The sequence below is a fragment of the Erythrolamprus reginae genome, chromosome 6 (genome assembly GCF_031021105.1).
Source record: "Erythrolamprus reginae isolate rEryReg1 chromosome 6, rEryReg1.hap1, whole genome shotgun sequence".
In the NCBI taxonomy this organism is placed as follows: Eukaryota; Metazoa; Chordata; class Lepidosauria; order Squamata; family Dipsadidae; genus Erythrolamprus; species Erythrolamprus reginae.
This window is the reverse complement of record NC_091955.1, coordinates 45,496,853-45,515,181: the sequence shown is the minus strand read 5'-3', so window position 1 is coordinate 45,515,181 and position 18,329 is coordinate 45,496,853. Positions and strand designations below refer to the sequence as shown.

The 18,329-nt window shown below is 37.7% G+C and overlaps 1 protein-coding gene across 2 annotated transcripts in view; it reads right to left on the bottom strand.

The window, feature by feature from the left end:
* Window positions 1–15,020, bottom strand: part of NUP107 (nucleoporin 107) — a 33,220-nt gene extending 18,200 nt beyond the window's left edge. The window contains exons 1-12 of one of the 2 annotated variants that reach the window (XM_070755673.1): window positions 14,800–15,020; window positions 13,613–13,689; window positions 12,498–12,584; window positions 12,179–12,294; window positions 10,121–10,253; window positions 9,244–9,347; window positions 6,858–6,985; window positions 6,034–6,082; window positions 5,549–5,620; window positions 4,923–5,011; window positions 1,376–1,454; window positions 448–561 (exon numbers count right to left, since the gene is read on the bottom strand). In XM_070755673.1, coding sequence (XP_070611774.1) covers window positions 448–561; window positions 1,376–1,454; window positions 4,923–5,011; window positions 5,549–5,620; window positions 6,034–6,082; window positions 6,858–6,985; window positions 9,244–9,347; window positions 10,121–10,253; window positions 12,179–12,294; window positions 12,498–12,584; window positions 13,613–13,689; window positions 14,800–14,807 — 1,056 coding nt within the window. In that variant the 5' untranslated portion in view covers window positions 14,808–15,020. Of the gene's footprint in view, window positions 1–447; window positions 562–1,375; window positions 1,455–4,922; window positions 5,012–5,548; window positions 5,621–6,033; window positions 6,083–6,857; window positions 6,986–9,243; window positions 9,348–10,120; window positions 10,254–12,178; window positions 12,295–12,497; window positions 12,585–13,612; window positions 13,690–14,759 lie in introns of both variants that reach the window. The other variant, XM_070755674.1, reaches the window with a different exon arrangement.
* Between the last annotated feature and the right edge of the window lie 3,309 nt (window positions 15,021–18,329).

The following is an 18,329-nucleotide window of genomic DNA, read 5'->3' as shown; positions in this document are numbered from 1 at the left end:
TGCCATCCATTTCCCTTAGAAGGTGACTCTGAGTGGCCTACAAAATAGTTAATAATATTGTTAAGCAACAAAATATTTTTATTACTTCATAGATACTTTTTATGACACAAATTCACAATAACACAGAAGAAATAATGCTAGTTTAGCCGGGTAACTATGGCTATAGCTATCTGTATAACTTTGTATTTGAACCAATTTTATATTTCTGTACGCGTTAATTTTCATTCTACCTTTATTATTTTTATAAACAATTCAAAGCCAACATACTCCTCCCTCCTCTCATTTTCCCCATAATAACATCTCTTGACATGGGTTGGGCTGAGAGAGAGTGATTGGAGTAAAGCTATCCAGCCATCTTTCATGCCTAAGGCAGGACCAGAACTCAGAGTTTCCTGGTTTCTAGCCTGCTCTTTAACCATTTATCCCAACTAGTTTCCACTAGCTTACCTCATCTGTCATTCCTGCTCTAATAAGAGTAAAAAGGAACTTGAGCAATCGTGCATCATCTTCACGATCTAAATCGTCAAGTGGCATTTTCTGCCTTACTGGAGCATCTGGGTCCTAAATACAGAAATCAAACAGAGTCTTCTATATAATGATTTCAAGATAAAGTAACAGTAGGCAATTCCATGCAGTAATATCATCTGAATTATTTTACAATTCTACTCTTTTAAGAAATTAGACAAGACTTTTAAAAACCCTTTTCTCAATTTACTTATCAATTACAATGCCTGCTTCTCTCCATTGTCTAAAATATGTGTATGAAAAATTTAGTTATATCACTACTTTCTTTTAAATCCCCTCTATTGTTAAAAAGTTTTTCCTTTAGAGATAATGCTTAGATTCTATCTTTTAAGATTTTTTGAAGGGATTGGATACTGTAGCCTAGAGGTTAATTCTCTGCCTTACAAGGGAAAGGTTGCAAGTTCAAGACCCAGTAGTGAGGGTATGGCTAGCTGATGAGGCCAAAATAAGGCTGAAATAGATCTATCCTAGTCTCCCTTAATTTACAAATTCAGCAAAAACATGTGACACACACATATATACACGCACGCGCGCACACATTGTTTCCTTATTATTAATTGCTCTAATCAACCATTTTTTCCTAGCTTATCAATATTATTCTTTTAAATTAACTGTCCATCTTTCATTCCAGCCTGTGCTCTAATTTTCCTTTTATTTCCTTATTACATCTGAATTCTACTAATACATTTAATTATTCCTCATAATGAGTAATGTATTTGAGTGTGTATTAAAGCTGAAAATAAAATACTGTCTATTGTAATGGTACTTTAACAAATTGATTTTTATGGAAAAATATTTTTCTGTATTTAATTTAGATATTTAAGGCCTGGAATTGGTATGTTATACTTACTACTTCAGTCACTAATGGACGTAAGATCCCAGTGAATGTGTTTAATTGTCGCTGTTTCAAAATGTGTAAAGTATTCTCCCTAAAAATAACAATAACAAAAAAAATCATCAACAGTATTTACTGAATTAAATATTCTAATGTTATAACTATGTAGTGATATATTTCAATAGTTCATATCCAAACATCCAAATGAATATCAATATGGCTTTTTTACATTGACTATCACCTATCCTTAGGCTTTATGTACTTATTTTCCACAACCTATCTTAATAATTTATGCAATTGAATGTTTCCTTGTACAGTGGTACCTCAAGATACGAACCCCTCGTCTTACGAACAACTCGTGATACGAACCCGGGGTTCAGAAAAATTTTGCCTCTTCTTACGAACTTTTTTCGAGTTACGAACCGGCGTTCAGAGATTGCTGGGAAGCCGCGTGGCTGTTTTAAAAGGTGACAGCCGGGCGGCGGGGCTTCCCAGAAGCCTCCCGAACGCCGGTTCGTAACTCGAACAAAGTTCGTAAGAAGAGGCAAAATTTTGCTGAACCCCGGGTTCGGTTCGGGAAGTTGCTGGGAAGCCCCCCAGGCCGGCTGCGACCTTTTAAAACACCCACGCCGCTTCCCAGCTGTCTCCTGAAGCCGAACGCGGAAGTTCGGCTTTAGCGTTCGGCTTCAGGAGACAGCTGGGAAGCGGCGCGGCTGTTTTAAAAGGTCGCAGCCGGCCTGGGGGGCTTGCCAGCACCCCCCCGAACCCGGGGTCGGGGGGTGCTGGCAAGCCCCCCAGGCCGGCTGTCTCACCTTTTAAAACAGCTGCGCGGCTTCCCAGCAGTCGCCGAAAGCCGTTTTTTTGCGGGGGGTTTTTTGGTTGCACGGATTAATTGACTTTACATTGTTTCCTATGGGAAACAATGTTTCGTCTTACGAACCTTTCGTCTTACGAACCTCCTCCTTGCACCAATTAAGTTCGTATCATGAGGTATTACTGTACATATATTTTAAATAGCAATTGTGATAACTTCTCTCTTCAGATACTATTCCCAAACAGATTTATATTGGAGATATACAGTATAGCTCCATAAACAAAACAAGAAAACAAGATCGAAACACCTCCTCACCAGCAATCAATACCCAGATCAGCACAGATTAACACCAAAATTAACATCAGACCAACAATTAAGATGCAAACAATATTCTAATCAAGGAACTGCCCCCAAGTTAACAGTAAAGTCCAACCAAAGAACCACCAAGTCCATCACCATCAATACTGACAGAGTAAGCTAGTAGAATATAAACTGAGAGTAAACCTTACTCTGTACTAGCACTGAGTATTTTTGGCCTAGTCTCATATTTGCTATCTGATGCCAATATAAATTCTTTATTATTTGGATGTCTTTGTCATTTAGCCCTACTTGTTTCAGGATTTGTAATAGTTTGCTGTATCTTATTTTATCAAATGCTTTTTCAAAATCAATGAAGCACATGTAAACACTGTAATTGACATCTCTACAATGCTATACAAAAATGTTTAATGCTGACTAGGGTATCTCATGTACCAAAATAGTTTCTGAAACCAAATTGTGTGTTACTTAGATGCGCCTCAATTTTGTTCAATTCAATTCAATTCAATTTATTGGATTTATATGCCGCCCCTCTCCGAAAACTCGGGGCGGCGAACAACAGTCATGAACAATATACATGAACAATATACAGTAAAAAATCCAATACTAAAAACTAACTTAAAACCCCTAAATATATAAAACCAACATACGTACAAACATACCATACATACAGTTGTATCAGCCTAGGGGGGGGGGGAAGAAGTCTTAATTCCCCCATGCCTGGCGGCAGAGGTGGGTTTTGAGTAGCTTACGAAAGGCAAGGAGGGTAGGGGCAGTTCTAATCTCTGGGGGGAGTTGGTTCCAGAGGGCCGGGGCCGCCACAGAGAAGGCTCTTCTCCTGGGCCCCGCCAAGTGGCATTGTTTTGTTGACGGGACCCGGAGAAGACCCACTCTGTGGGACCTAACTGGCCGCTGGGATTCGTGCGGCAGAAGGCGGTCCCGGAGATATTCTGGTCCGGTGCCATGAAGGGCTTTATAGGTCATAACCAACACTTTGAATTGTGACCGGAAACTGATCGGCAACCAATGCAGACTGCGGAGTGTTGGTGTGACATGGGCATATTTGGGAATGCCCATGATTGCTCTCGCAGCTGCATTCTGCACGATCTGAAGTTTCCGAACACTTTTCAAAGGTAGCCCCATGTAGAGAGCGTTACAGTAGTCGAACCTCGAGGTGATGAGGGCATGAGTGACTGTGAGCAGTGACTCCCGGTCCAAATAGGGTCGCAACTGATGCACCAGGCGAACCTGGGCGAACGCCCCCCTCGCCACAGCTGAAAGATGTTTCTCTAATGTGAGCTGTGGATCGAGGAGGACGCCCAAGTTGCGAACCCTCTCTGAGGGGATCAATGTTTCTCCCCCCAGGGTAATGGACGGACAGATGGAATTGTCCTTGGGAGGCAAGACCCACAGCCACTCCGTCTTGTCTGGATTGAGTTTGAGTTTGTTGACACCCATCCAGGCCCCAACAGCCTCCAGGCACCGGCACATCACTTCCACTGCTTCGCTGACTGGACATGGGGTGGAGATATATAACTGGGTATCATCGGCGTATTGATGATACCTCACCCCATGCCCTTGGATGATCTCACCCAGGGGTTTCATGTAGATGTTAAATAGCAGGGGGGAGAGGACCGACCCCTGAGGCACCCCACAAGGGAGAAACCTGGAGGTCGACCTCTGACCCCCCACTAACACCGACTGCGACCGACCGGAGAGGTAGGAGGAGAACCACTGAAGGACAGTGCCCCTCACTCCCAACCCCTTTGTTGTATATTCTTGTGTGAATTATATTCGGGAATATTTTCAGGGCATGAACTCATTAATCTTATTGTTCTGCATTAAAGTACACTTTACTTTAACACGGTATACTTCCTCTTATATTGGCAAAGAAAATCAACTTATAGAATCTTCTTAGGTCTACATTCTCATATGACATGTAGATCATAGGGTCTGGATAGATAGAAGATTACTTGTCTCCAATTGTTTCTGCCTTTCCAGTATCTTCCAGCAGTGAATGTACTCTAGGTCCCTTCATAAAATGTTGCAATTTTGTGGAATCTAGGAAACATTCCTACACAGTTGCAGCCCTCACCCTCTGAAACAGCATCCTCCCAAAGATAATAGGTTTTTTTTTTCTTTTGGGTTCCAAAAGACTTTGAAATAAAAATAAAAGCAAGCTTCTTGTAGGTGCTTTTTCTTTAGCAAAAGGTAAACCCAAACAACGGAATTGTGATGTATCTCAATAGTGTGAGATATAACACAGTTTAATATTTAATGAATCTTTATCAGTTTGATATATAAATTAAAATCCAATATATCATGGAAATTAGAGGTTGTCACAACATTTGGCACAGAGCACATGGGTTTTAAATGTTTGTAATACATGGATTATAAATGCTCAAGCTCAATACTAGATCAATAACTTACCAGTATACAGACTTTGCATAAAATTCAATATTATCAGAGAAGTCTCCAATTTCATCCTTTGCAATGCTCTCTAACCAGTCTACCACCAACTGAAAATTTAAAATTACAAAAATAGGATGAGTAATTATCTCTCACCATATTCCCACTATCAGATAATTATATGTATGTATATGTGTGTGTGTGTGTCTATGTATATGTATGTATATATTCAGCCAAAACATGTGACATATGTATGTATGTAACATATATTTGCTGAATTGAAAATGAAGGGAGACTTTAAGTATAGATATATTTCGAGGTTGTTTCCTCACACTCACCCATCCATTTCATGTTTGGGTTTTCCACAAAAGTGGTTGGTTTTTTCAATTGTCTTTTTCATGGGACCACTGGGATGGGAAATGCAATGCTGTGGGTTTCCCCTAGCTGCTTTGGTACATTGACTGTATAAAAACATGGTGGTTTCTGAATAAATTATAAGTATTAAGGGCAGAATGGTACAGTGATTTTGTTGCTATCTGCCAGTCCCAAGAAACAGCACTGAGAGTTTATATTCAGCTCTACGTCACAAGTCTTGTGAAAGCACTCAACATTTCAGCACTTAACCACTTTATCTTATTTTGTCATACCTGGCTTTGTCGCACCAATGAGTCTCTCTGGAATAGATTGTTCACAACAGTCTTTTCACTGGCATTTATAACCTATGGAAAAATAATTCTATTTTCAAATGACTGGAACACTATTCATATATTTTAATATCTTCTATGTTAATTCCGTAGAATCCATCTATCAGAACAATTGCCCTCTAAAAAACTCTACCATTCTTATAGCACTTTCCAAATCTGCTTGAGGAGATGAAATTCTGAAGTGCAGTTTAGGCAAGAGGGAAGTGAAAGTTATGTTTCAGAAACAGAAGTATACAGTAGTGCTGGAAACTAGCACTTGCACTTTTTGACTTTTAAAGGCAACATCTGAAAAAAGTTATAATTGTTTTAATTATTTACTTTCATAGTTTTGCCTAGTTTTACATAGTTTTACACATTATGAAGAGAACAATATTTGGCTAAACAATAAACTTTAGACTTTTAAATAAAATGAGTTTGACAAAACTTACTGCAAGATCAAACATAGTTTCATCTTCCATAGCAGACTGTATTCTGTCTCTAGGTTCAAAAGCAAAGCAAATTATCATATATGATAAACATTAAAAGTGCTATATTTACTAATATATATATATACACACACACACACACACACACGCATACACACACACACATAGGGATTTTGGAGAAGATAGCAACAGACAGCTCTTTTATGTGCTCTTGACTTTTTATTTATTTGTTTTAGCTAGCTTTAATCAAGTAGTCTTAGTCTTTTTTTTGTTTTATGAAACACACACCTCTTACTACAAATGAAAACATATAGGCTAACATTCATGTGAAATCTAGGTGCAGTTTTCATGAGAACTTTGCAATTCCATTTCTGACAGATGGTGTTGCAGAAATTACATGTAAAATTACATTTTCCCATATGGTCTTGCTTTTGATGCTTTACTAGTAGTTTGTGCTGTGTTCCACAGAGAGCTTTAAAACAGTATTGTTGAAATCTTAAGAAGTTTAATATTTTCTTTCATGTTTTTCAAATTATGTGACACAAAATCTTATTCCTCTACTATATTTTGCATTGAATTATCTATTACTCAATCACCAAGATAAACACACTTTAGACTGAAATGCAATAGGATTGTGAATAACATACATGTACTGATTGATGTTTTTTCTGAGTCTGAAGAAAATGAAAGTTTTCTTAGTGTTTCTTATAAATTGTTTGTTTATTCCATATAAGAAATATTTCTTTTTTACTCAAATATGAACTATACGCAAGAAGGTAGTAATACAATGAGGAAAGAGTTGAGTGGCTTTTAAACTGAGAGTTTACCTGTAAATTGATGACAAGAGTCTCCATGTTACCATTTCTTGCTTTAGAAGCCACAAAATACTAGCAGTTTTGGAAAATTTCTGTTTTCCAGGAGTTGCTCGATACACGATTTTTTGAAGAATGTTTAGCTGATGTTTGAAAAACAATGAAGAACTACTTTATTTTGTTTTATTTTATTCATTATAATTTGTAGCATAAAATAACAATTTATCATTTTCTGTATTTTACATCTTGAGTATGTAAATATATTTTACGGTACATGGCAATCAGGATACAAATTTTCTCCCATTCTGCTCCTTATGTATTTTATGTCGCCACTACCGAACAGGGTGATCTTGATTTCATCACTTAAATTAACACTGTCCCATTGTTCCTCTATCCAGGTAACATGGGTTTTAGCCCAATTTAGTCTTTTCAACATTTGCCTGAGAGATAAAAGTGGGTTTTTAGTGGAATTCTAGATTTTAGGTCAGGTTCCTGCAGTCTGCACCAAAGGGGCTTGCACCAATTTCATATTGTATTGTGCCATTTCATCTTTTATACATTCAGATAATTTCTTCTGTCATGTAGGCATAGTCTTTTAATTATTCTATCATAACTTGCTGTTGTGCATCTTTTCCTCCTTTTACCAGTGTAGTTTTGTAGTGACTGAATCTCCTCATACCTCTTCAAAAACTTAGAAATGCCACCTTTGGTTAAGTTTTCATCAATTTTTCTTTTAATTTCTTTATATATGTAGCCTTGTTCACTTAATAATACTATTTTGCATCATTTTCTGGGCAACCAGTCAACTCTCTGCATCATTACTTTAATTTATTATGTTTTACAAGCTCACTAAATGAAAGAACACAAAAACCCCCAACTAACTTGATAAAGATCACATAACACAGAGATAAATGTCCTCCTCTTAGCTTCAATACATGACATCAATAACTGAATCCTGTGATCTGATTGACTTATTGCCAAAACAAGATGATACCTATTTGACTCTATAAATACTCAGGATCATTGGCTACAATCAGATGAAGGAAATCTACCTGATTATCAACCTAAGCAAGTTATGCATCCTTTTTCTGGTTATTTGGCTATAACATTCCATAGAATACAGATAATTGAACATAATTTGTTGTATTACATTCTTGATTAAATTATCTTTCTATTAATATATAATTTTATGGTACTAGTACAAAAAAAGTGCTGTTATTAGCCATCAAACCTCAAAAACACACTTTTCCTAAATGGTTTCCACAATTTTGGCCACTACTGTAATTGGGCTTTGATTCTGTAGGAGTGTATTTGCCAAAGGGACTGATTATGCTATTCTTATGATTAGCACAGAATGCTACATGTGGTATGAACACTACTAAGACTATAAATGTATATCATCTCTGTGTTATCATTTACTTTATTTTACTGTTTTCACATAATTATGTAAAGGTGTTCTGATTGATCAAACTTTAGATAATACAAATAAATACCTATAAGCCCATCTAGTTATGATCATAATCTATGGAAAACTCTTGGATTGTAAAAATGATTACCTACAAAGAGTCCTTCCATGTCCTACAAGATTTGATGAAAGACAAATTTACTATCTGTTCTATGCACAGCCTTTTGGAGAGAAACAAACTCAAAATCTACTATATCTTTATTAGCAAAAGGCAGCATAAAGCGAAAGCAGACTGAAGCCAAAAAGAAGGGAGTAATTCTTCTCTCTGAGGTGAAATGTAAACAAAGGTGCCACCTTGGCCTAATTGCATTCCTTAGTGATAGAAGAGGGAAATTCATCATCCAAGAGGATAAAACAGCTCACTAGAGTCTGATGCAAACATTGTCTGGCAGAGAATGTCTTTCAATAAAGCAGGAATAATGTTTCGGAGCTTTTTTCAGGCAAACCCCCTCCTCCCCAACACCTCTTCCCTGAACGGCATTGAAACCTCACACCCAATTACCCAAAATCCTTTGCTTTTATACTGACTGGAAGTGACATCAAACCCCAAAGAGGTAAAGCTGTAAGCTTATTTCCTTTTACTATGCAAATCTTGTTGCCTTCTCAGAAATCACCAATATTTGGCATCTAATAGTGGGTCATCCCCTCTAATGTCTTCTTCCCCTTCTGACTGAGACCACTCCCCCATTGTTATATCAGCCCCCTCTGGTTGTTCCTCGGGTTCATTCAGGTCACTTTCTCACTCCCTCTCACTCTTTGCATCAGCTGGCAACCCCCTTGTCCCCGGGTATCCAAAGGGGCCTGGCTCATTCTCCTCAGAATCTGACATTACCAGAGGTGGACAAGGAGTGCTCACAACACTATCCAAGCTTATTCTAAATAAAATATTTTAGTTAAGCAAGAAATCACTGAATAACATAATAGAATTCTATATACCTGATTACTGCAAGTATCTTCATACTCATCTGTAAGTTCAAAAACAGTATTTGAACTGTGTTTTAACAGGGAATGGAGAAAATCAGGATACATGCTCCGTGCAGCTAAAATCACAGAAAAAAATGTGTTCATTAGTATGATTTGCTTTATGCAATCATTACTTGCTAGACTTCTAGTCATAATATAGATCATCCTCAACTTATGACAATTGAGGTTGGAATCTCATTCATTAAGTGAAGCAGTCATTAAGGGAAATGCACATGTGACCGCTTTGCTTAATAACTGTAACCCCAACTCTCCCAGTTGAAGTCATTAAGCACAAAGGTGTACTTTGTGAGGGGGGAGGCCCTGAAGCCAGGGCCCACTAGCATGTGGAAACATGTTATAGGCTAGGAGGCCTCGACTGGCTACAGAGATCAGTGTCATGCAGAAACTTGTCACCAGCCCGGGAGGGTAGCTCCCTTTCCCCATGTGGGTCTACTTACTTTATCTTTTTCTATAACTGCTGAAAGTGTATTTCTAGGCTTCAAAACAATAGTCTTTGCAAACGTCCTGGCCAGAAGAAAGCCTTTTTAACCTCCAAAATGATCATCTTTGCTAGATTTTACCTTTACTGGCTAGAAACATCCTCACATAATTAGCAAAGGAAATCCTTCTGAAGGCTAGAAAGACTCTTTTCTAGCCATAAGGCTAGCAAAGGTTTCCTTTCTTTTCCAAGAAATTGATGCCCTATTGTTATTACCCAAGAAAATTCATGAAGAAAAGCTTGTTCAGTTCTCTTCTGTTCAATGTACATTAAACAACTCACAATATATTTATTTTATCTGCTCTATTGTTAAGCTATTATTTAAATAAAGCAGGAAAATATTCATCTTACCAGCTTCGCCCGGGTCATCCTCATTCAAGAGAACAGCACTCTTTGTGACATCTTCTGATGTATTATAATCTACGTTTGTGAACATGACTGAATGTGGAGGTGTAAGTGCAGCTGTCCAGTCACTGTCATCTAACTAAAACATAAAGCATTTTATCAGTATTGAGGCAGAATTGTTTTCTAACTGCAGTCTACTTTAAGATACACTGATGATAATAATACACCATAATCCCAATTATAAATTGGAGAAATATGAGATAGCCATTAACTTTCAAAGAAATGATTTTAGCAGAACATTAAAATATATTTATTTACACTCAGAACAACCTAAATAGCCATTATTAGAATTTAATCCCTATTATCCATGTATTAAAATGTAATCTAAAATTCATTTTATTAGCTGCAAAAACTTTATTTCAATCAATATAAATGTCCCATTATTTTTAAAGGGGTTATATATCAAGACAAGGTTTTGTGATAAAAATAAATAAATAAATAAATTCATAAAGGAAAATACACCTTCCAAAATAGTAAAGAGAGAATACCAACTCTCTTCCCATCACATTAAAGACTGACATAATTTTACAGCTTTCAAAATGACAGAAGGAAATAAATTGATGCCTTTATTTATTTACTTATTCAATTTTTATGGTCTCCACTTCAAATAAGTACTATGGGTGGCGACCAATCATACAATCAATTAAAACCGAATACAAAGAGTATAAAAATAATATATACAGCAACTGGAAAAAAAATCACACCCTGTATGTTAATATAACCAGGAAACAGGGTGTTTCACATACTTGAAATCCTAGGCCTGTAAACATAACCAGTTAGGGCCAATGAGAAGACAGGTACTTGGCAGAGAAGCCACGTCTCGTGGTCCTACTACATGACATTCCTTGGCTGACAGGACCCTGAACATGGTATCCTGCCAGACCGAATTGGATGGTTAGAAACAACTGGGAGAAGAAGGTATCTCAGGCAACCCAGTTCCAAACCACGAAGGTCTTTAAAGATGATATAACAAACATCTTGAATTTCATCCAGAACCACACTGACAACTAATGAATGAATCAATGGTCTTGCATATGTTGTATAACTGACACCATTTACTATGGTGCAGCTTCATTCTAGACCAGTTTAAGCTTCTGGATGCTCTTTAAGGGCAACCTTCGTGAACTGCAGGAATCCAGATGGTCACAAGGCATGAATGTCTGTGAGCAGATACTTTCATTTAATAGTAATATACTTACTAGCAGGAGTTAGAGCCATCCTATCTGGGCTGCAGAAATTCAGAAAACCAGGAGACAACAGCAAAAAGTATTGATGGCCTGGATTTTGTAGTCAATACAGAATAGCCATGGGAATAAACTATAGCAACCAATTATATTTCTCTATGTCATAACCTCCTAATGGGGGAGGGGCTTTCTTGAATATTTCAACCTCTCTAAACCCCAAATGCTGCAGCATAATTCATAAAACCCATAGTAACTAAGTGGTAATTGTTATTTCTTTACTTACCTTCCAAGTAACTCATTCATAAAAAACCCAAAATATTCTTACTTGCTATATTTTACATTGAGGATTAATTGAGATCCAACATATTCTTACAAAGTTTTTCATATTAACTTAAAGACATATTGGAAAGGAGAAACCCTCCAATGTTGCCAGGGCTCAATATACACTTTAGCCAGAAAGCATGGCATGTTACTTGGAGAAAAGAATGTGATGAATGTTCTACTTGGATGAAATAAAAAACAGATGTCACAAACTAATTGGTTTTGGAGGTGGAAGGGTACAATGCACAACTTACTGCAGGTCCCATTTGTTCTATTTTCTCTCTCTTAGAATTACAGACTAGCAATCTTTCCAAAACTACTTACATGAATAAAATTAAGACTCACACTCTGCTACTTTATGCATATTTCCTTGAACATGTTAAATGCAGTTGGATGAATTTTTGGGAATACTGTTTTGTGACAATAGTGGGTTATCACAAAGTATAAATAGGGATTCAACTATTTTATGCATCAGTCTATTTCTTTAGTATGCTCTTACCACAGACACATTACCAAGATGCCCAGGAATCTTCACAAAGTAAGGTGATTTCTTCTCTGTGCCTAGGTTGGTAGATATATTTGACTGCTTTGTGGCACTTCGGCTCCTTGGAGTAACTGGAAAAAAATGTTTTTTATTTTTTTTCTGAAAAACAGATTCTCTTGTGTTTAAAACATTTAATTTTATTTTGAGAAAATGAATTCTAGATAACAAGTAGAATACAGGAAATGTAAAGGACTATTTTATTAAAGGAATTTTACTGTATGTTAGCTGTAATTTTTAATATGTATAAATAGATATTAAATAAAAAGAATCTTACCAGATTGAGAAAACAGTCCTGGAGTCCTGGGAATTGCTAATCCTCTTGTTGACATCTCATTTAAACTGTCATCTAAGGCAGCCAAGACTAAGAAAGGAAGCTAAGCTAAGAAAATGTATATCAGATTTTGTCTCATCATATAGAACCCTAGTGGCGAACCTATGGAACGCGTTCTGGAAGCGGTACGCAGAGTCATCCTGAGCAGGATGTATAGCCTTGCTGGCTCCTCTTCCATGTTCCTGTGCACATACGTACGCCATTCAGTTGCCCTTGGCACATGTGGGAGTGCTGAAATCCAAAGAGCAGTGTTTCAGCGCATATGCACGCACCGACACATGATCTTCCAGGTTTCTGTTGTGCATGCTGTTCGTCAGATGTGTCTCCGGATGTTCAAGTGCCAGGGTGCGCATGCGTGCTGTAACATTACTCTGCCAGGTTTTGCTACTCCTGTGCACGCGAAGGCCAGTGAAGCTGTGCAGTCCAGGAAGGATAGTTTTGCCATTTCCGGCACACAAGTTGGCACATGGTGACATAAAAGGTTAGCCATCACTGGTATAGAAAGTTCTCCTATCAAGAATTTGGTAAGTTGAGCACTTTTTCATCAAGTCCTACAAATGCATTTTTTTTCTAGTTGTTTAGTTACTGACAACCAAGGCAGATGATGCCATGTACAAAATTTATTCCATTAACTGAGAATTGGGATAACCTAATCGATAATGGTAGAGAAAAATCAAATTCAAATGTTTACATCTTACATAATGCCACAATCAAGAAAGCCATATTATAATTAGTGCAGTAAAGCAACAGGTATTCTATTTTTTTCATTACAAACTGTGTGTGGTAGTTTGTGTATTAGATTAAATCAGCAAGAAATGTTTGCCATCTAATTCATTTTAAAATACATTCCAAAGAGAAACTGAAAAAATTTAAAGATTGAAACAACATGCAATGTTGCACCTATTTTTGTTACAAGTACAAATGCACAAATGAGAGTATTTTTTTCATTTTCAAGAAAGAGACACTATTTTTTGCAGTACCCCAAAATAACGGGCATCTCTCAAATTTCATCATTTATGGGATACAAGTTTCATGTTAACTGCTATAATAAAGGATACTAGAAACTTTTTTTTGAGTATTTTGCTTTTGAACTGGCTGAATCATTTCTTGTGAAGACATATTCTGAAAATCATTCCTGAAAAGATAAGAATGAAAATTATTTTGAACTTGTGTCCATATTTTCTCTTCATAGACATAGGATAGCTTTGCTTCCTTTAGATTGAAAAAATATTTGAAATTTAGACTCAAATGTATAATTTTGAATTGGAAAAAGGTAAAACAAAAGAATAATTACCATCATTCAATGCAATAATACTTGAATAGGTTTTAATTACTTTAATCACTACAGTAAAATAGATATAATCACTGGGGAATTATATTTTTCTTAAATTAATAATATTAATTGTTCTTAGAATCCTGCCAAAGTGCAAAAAGCATGACCTAACAAATGTGAAATTCTACAGAAGGCACTTCAAAAGAGGAAAGCATCTAAAGAAAAGCTTCAATGATGTGGGAAAAGGTATTTGTATTTTATGCGGTACAGGCGAACTGGTCTGAAACAGAAGCAACCCACCACTTACTCATATAGGTACACTGCTCAAAAAAATAAAGGGAACACTTAAACAACACAATATAACTCCAAGTAAATCAAACTTCTGTGAAATGAAACTGTCCAATTAGGAAGCAACACTGATTGATAATCAATTTCACATGCTGTTGTGCACCTTCAACTTTGTACAGAACAAAGTATTCAGAATATTTCATGAGAATATTTCATTCATTCAGATCTAGGATGTGTTATTTGAGTGTTCCCTTTATTGTTTTGAGCACTATATTTTTTGGCTGAGGGAGAAAGACTTCAACTTTCCGTTTTTTATAAAACCTGGTGTAGACATACCACCTGGGCCACTAAAAGTATGCCATTAATTGAAATAAAAATTAGTCCCAGTCACTTTGCATTTTTTTACCAAGGGTTTTAAATAACAAATGTATCTTTTTCTTTTATGTATACTGAGAGCATATGCACCAAAGACAAATTCCTTGTGCATCCAATCACAAAGAATTCTATTCTATTCTATTCTATTCCTATTCTAATAAAATCCCAGCAATAACAACAATAAATCTGCTACTCTGCCTCCATTATGCAAAATCATGGTTGAATAAATTTATGCGATAATAAACACGTCCATTTTTTAAGGTACCCACAGAAGGCTTCGTCATCTGCCTAAGGGTCAAAATGGCTCACCGGTCCATTTCGGCATTTGAGGCCAGCAGACCTCCACTCCCAACTCTCAAGTCGCTACTTGAGAGTTCCCGCTTCCGGAAATGAGGAACCCGAGACCGGAAGGGAAGCCGACTTGAGAGGCAAGGGGTGGGGTTGGAGTCGCGAGACGACTAACCGCCTGGTGAAAAGCCCGTTGACTCCCCCTCTCCCAATGTTAGAATGCTAGTATGCTTCCGGTTCTCAGAATGGAAAAGAAATCTATAAATCCGTTAACTTCCCTGAGAAAGGCACGTTCATCGGGTTCCTGTGCTATCAGCAAGTTAAGACGCCCTCTACCGCTTTGGAGGACTAGTTTCCCGTCGATGTTCAGAGACCTGCTTGTTTTCCGTTGCTGCGATAGGCAATAGTTTGACGCCCACTAGATTTGAACTGTTTTGGGGGGGAAACAGCATTCGGAGGCCGAAGCAATGGTTATCTCTGGAGTCTCTGCGCAGATAGATCCTTTGTTATACAGTATTTGGAAATTTTACTATGAGAGAGTGGATTTTATTTGCAGTAGTCTGGATTAAATATTCTTTCTGTATTACTTTTGTAAATAACTCAAGACTGCGAATATAGCTAACCTTGTTCATCCTCATTTCCCCACAACTTTGAGGTGGGTTGGGCTGAATTGTTTTAGATTGTTTTTAAGGGGTTTTGATGTTACATCTATGTTTTATTCTTTGGTTGTGAGTCGCCCAGAGTCCCTTGAGAGTTTGATGGCACACAGTAATGGGGAGCCAAAAATTTTACTGCCACACTGTGTGTGTGTGGCTTGATGGTCATGTGACTGGGTAGAAGTGGGTTGCCGGCTATGTGACCAAGTGGGAGTGGCTTGAACGATTGTCATCATTCAAGTGAACTGTTAAGTCTTTGACTTACAGCCTCACCAGTGTCGCTCTCTGGGGTGACAATTTGCTTTGTGTTTCCCGCGTTCTCCTTCCTGGGTCACCCCCTGACTCAGGCTGGGTAGCTCGGCAAACAAACGGGGGCCAATCAGCTGTTCAGAAAGATGGGGGAGGAGATGGGTCCCCTGCAACTCCTGCCGATGCTGGTCTCCCTGCTGCTTTCTGAGGAGGAGGGTGGGAGGGTGGGATGGTCAGCTGGAGCCAGGCACACAGCTTCATTTATGTTGTGAGCCGCCCCGAGTCCTCCGAGAGGGACGGCATATAAAGCCAATAAATAAATAAATAAATTTCCACTGGTGGAACTGTGTTCCACCCGGTCCTGCCTGCTGCCCACCCCTGGCGGCACACAAATCTGAATAAAATAAATAAAGAAAATTCAATTCAATTCAATTCAATTTATTGGATTTATATGCCGCCCCTCTCCGAAAACTCGGGGCGGGCGGAAAGAAAGAGTAACTGGAGCAAAACCACTTGTCGGCTTTCAAATCTAAAGTGAGACTTGCAAATCTTCTGGTTTCTAGCCTGGTATCTTAACCACTAAATCAAAGATTTGTTCAAAAGTAAATAATTGGCAATCAGATTGCTGAAAGTATCCAGCTGATAGGATAACATAAGTAATATAATTCCCTATACTGCCATGTAATTAATAGATTTCTGCCATCCAGGTTAGGGACTGGAAACAAACGCAATGAACTAGATAAGGTTTGGATACTCTTATATAGGGATGGGTTCTACTTACTTTCCCTACCGGTTCAGATCACGACAAAAGTGCACGTTTTGCATGCGCATCACTTCCCAAAAATGACCCTTTGTGCATGCACAAAAGCCTTTGCACGTGCATAGAAGGTTTTTTGGCAATCTGTAGCCACCGGATTATCGATTTGGGAACATGGACCACTGATTATCACTGCCGGTTTGGCAAGCAGCACCAAATTTCTGCTATTAGTTCTAAAGAACTGGTCCAAACTAGCAGGAACCCACCACTGCTCTTTTGCTAACAAGTGGAATATGTGTGTGCATGTGTGTGATATTTTTATTTAATTAATTTAAAACTAATTTATTTATTTATTTAATTAATTAATTTTAAGATGTATCTATTTTACTGTTTTTAGATTTTTTCCAAATAAAATGGGTACTTGTAAGCCAAAGCAAAACTTGTGTCTGTAGCTGCGGGATAGAAACATAGAAGATTGATGGCAGAAAAAGACCTCATGGTCCACCTAGTCTGCCCTTATACTATTTCCTGTATTTTATCTTAGGATGGATATATGTTTATCCCAACCATGTTTAAATTCAGTTAAATTCAGTTACCAACCACGTCTGCTGGAAGTTTGTTCCAAGCATCTACTATTCTTTCAATAAAATAATATTTTCTCATGTTGCTTCTGATCTTTCCCCCAACTAACCTCAGATTGCGCCCCCTTGTTCTTGTGTTCACTTTCCTATTAAAAACACTTCCCTCCTGAATCTTATTTAACCCTTTAACATAATTAAATGTTGCAATCATGTCCTCTCCCTTTCCCTTATGTCCTCCAGACTATACAGATTGAGTTCATTAAGTCTTTCCTGATATGTTTTAGGCTTAAGATCTTCCATCATTTTTGTAGGACCTTCCATCATTTTTGTAACCTGTCTTTGTTAAATTTTATCAATATCTTTTTGTAGGAGGTCTCCACAATATTCCAAATGTGGTCACCAGCGCTCTATAAAGCGGAATCACAATCTCCCTCTTCCTGCTTATTATATCTCTAGCTATGCAACCAAGCATCCTACTTGCTTTCCCTACCGCCTGACCGCACTGTTCACCCATTTTGAGACTGTCAGAAATCACTATCCCTAAATCCTTCTCTTCTGAAGTTTTTACTAACACAGAACTGCCAATACAATACTCAGATTGAGGATTCCTTTTCCCAAAGTGCATTATTTTACATTTGGAAACATTAAACTGCAGTTTCCATTGCTTTGACCACTTATCTAGTAAAGCTAAATCATTTGCCATATTACAGACGCCTCCAAGAATATCGACCTTATTGCACACTTTAGAGTCATCGGCAAATAGGCAAACTTTCCCTACCAAATTTTCTCCTATGTCACTCACAAAGATATTAAAAAGAATAGGACCCAGAACAGACCCTTGTGGCATACCACTTGTAACCTGTCTCTGCTCAGAATACTCGCCATTAACAACAACCCTCTGATATCTATGCTTCAGCCAGCTGCAAATTCAGCAAACTAACAAGGTATTAAGTCCAATCTTCACTAATTTATCTATCAGCTCTTTATGTGGAACCATATCAAAGGTTTTGCTGCAGTCCAGATAGGCAATATACAGGGCACCACCTTCATCCAACACCTTTGTGACATAGTCAAAGAAATCAATGAAGCTAGTTTGACGTTAGTTTAAAGTCAGTAAAGCCATGCTGGTTTGGTCCAATAAGTTATTGGTTTTTAGGTGCTGATTTATCCTCTTATTTAACTATAACTGATGTCAAGCTAACTGGACTGTAGTTACCAGCTTCTTCTCTACTGCCCTTCTTGTGGATAGGCACAACATTGGCCATTCTCCAATCATCAGGAACATCTCCTGTTAAAAGGGATTGGTTA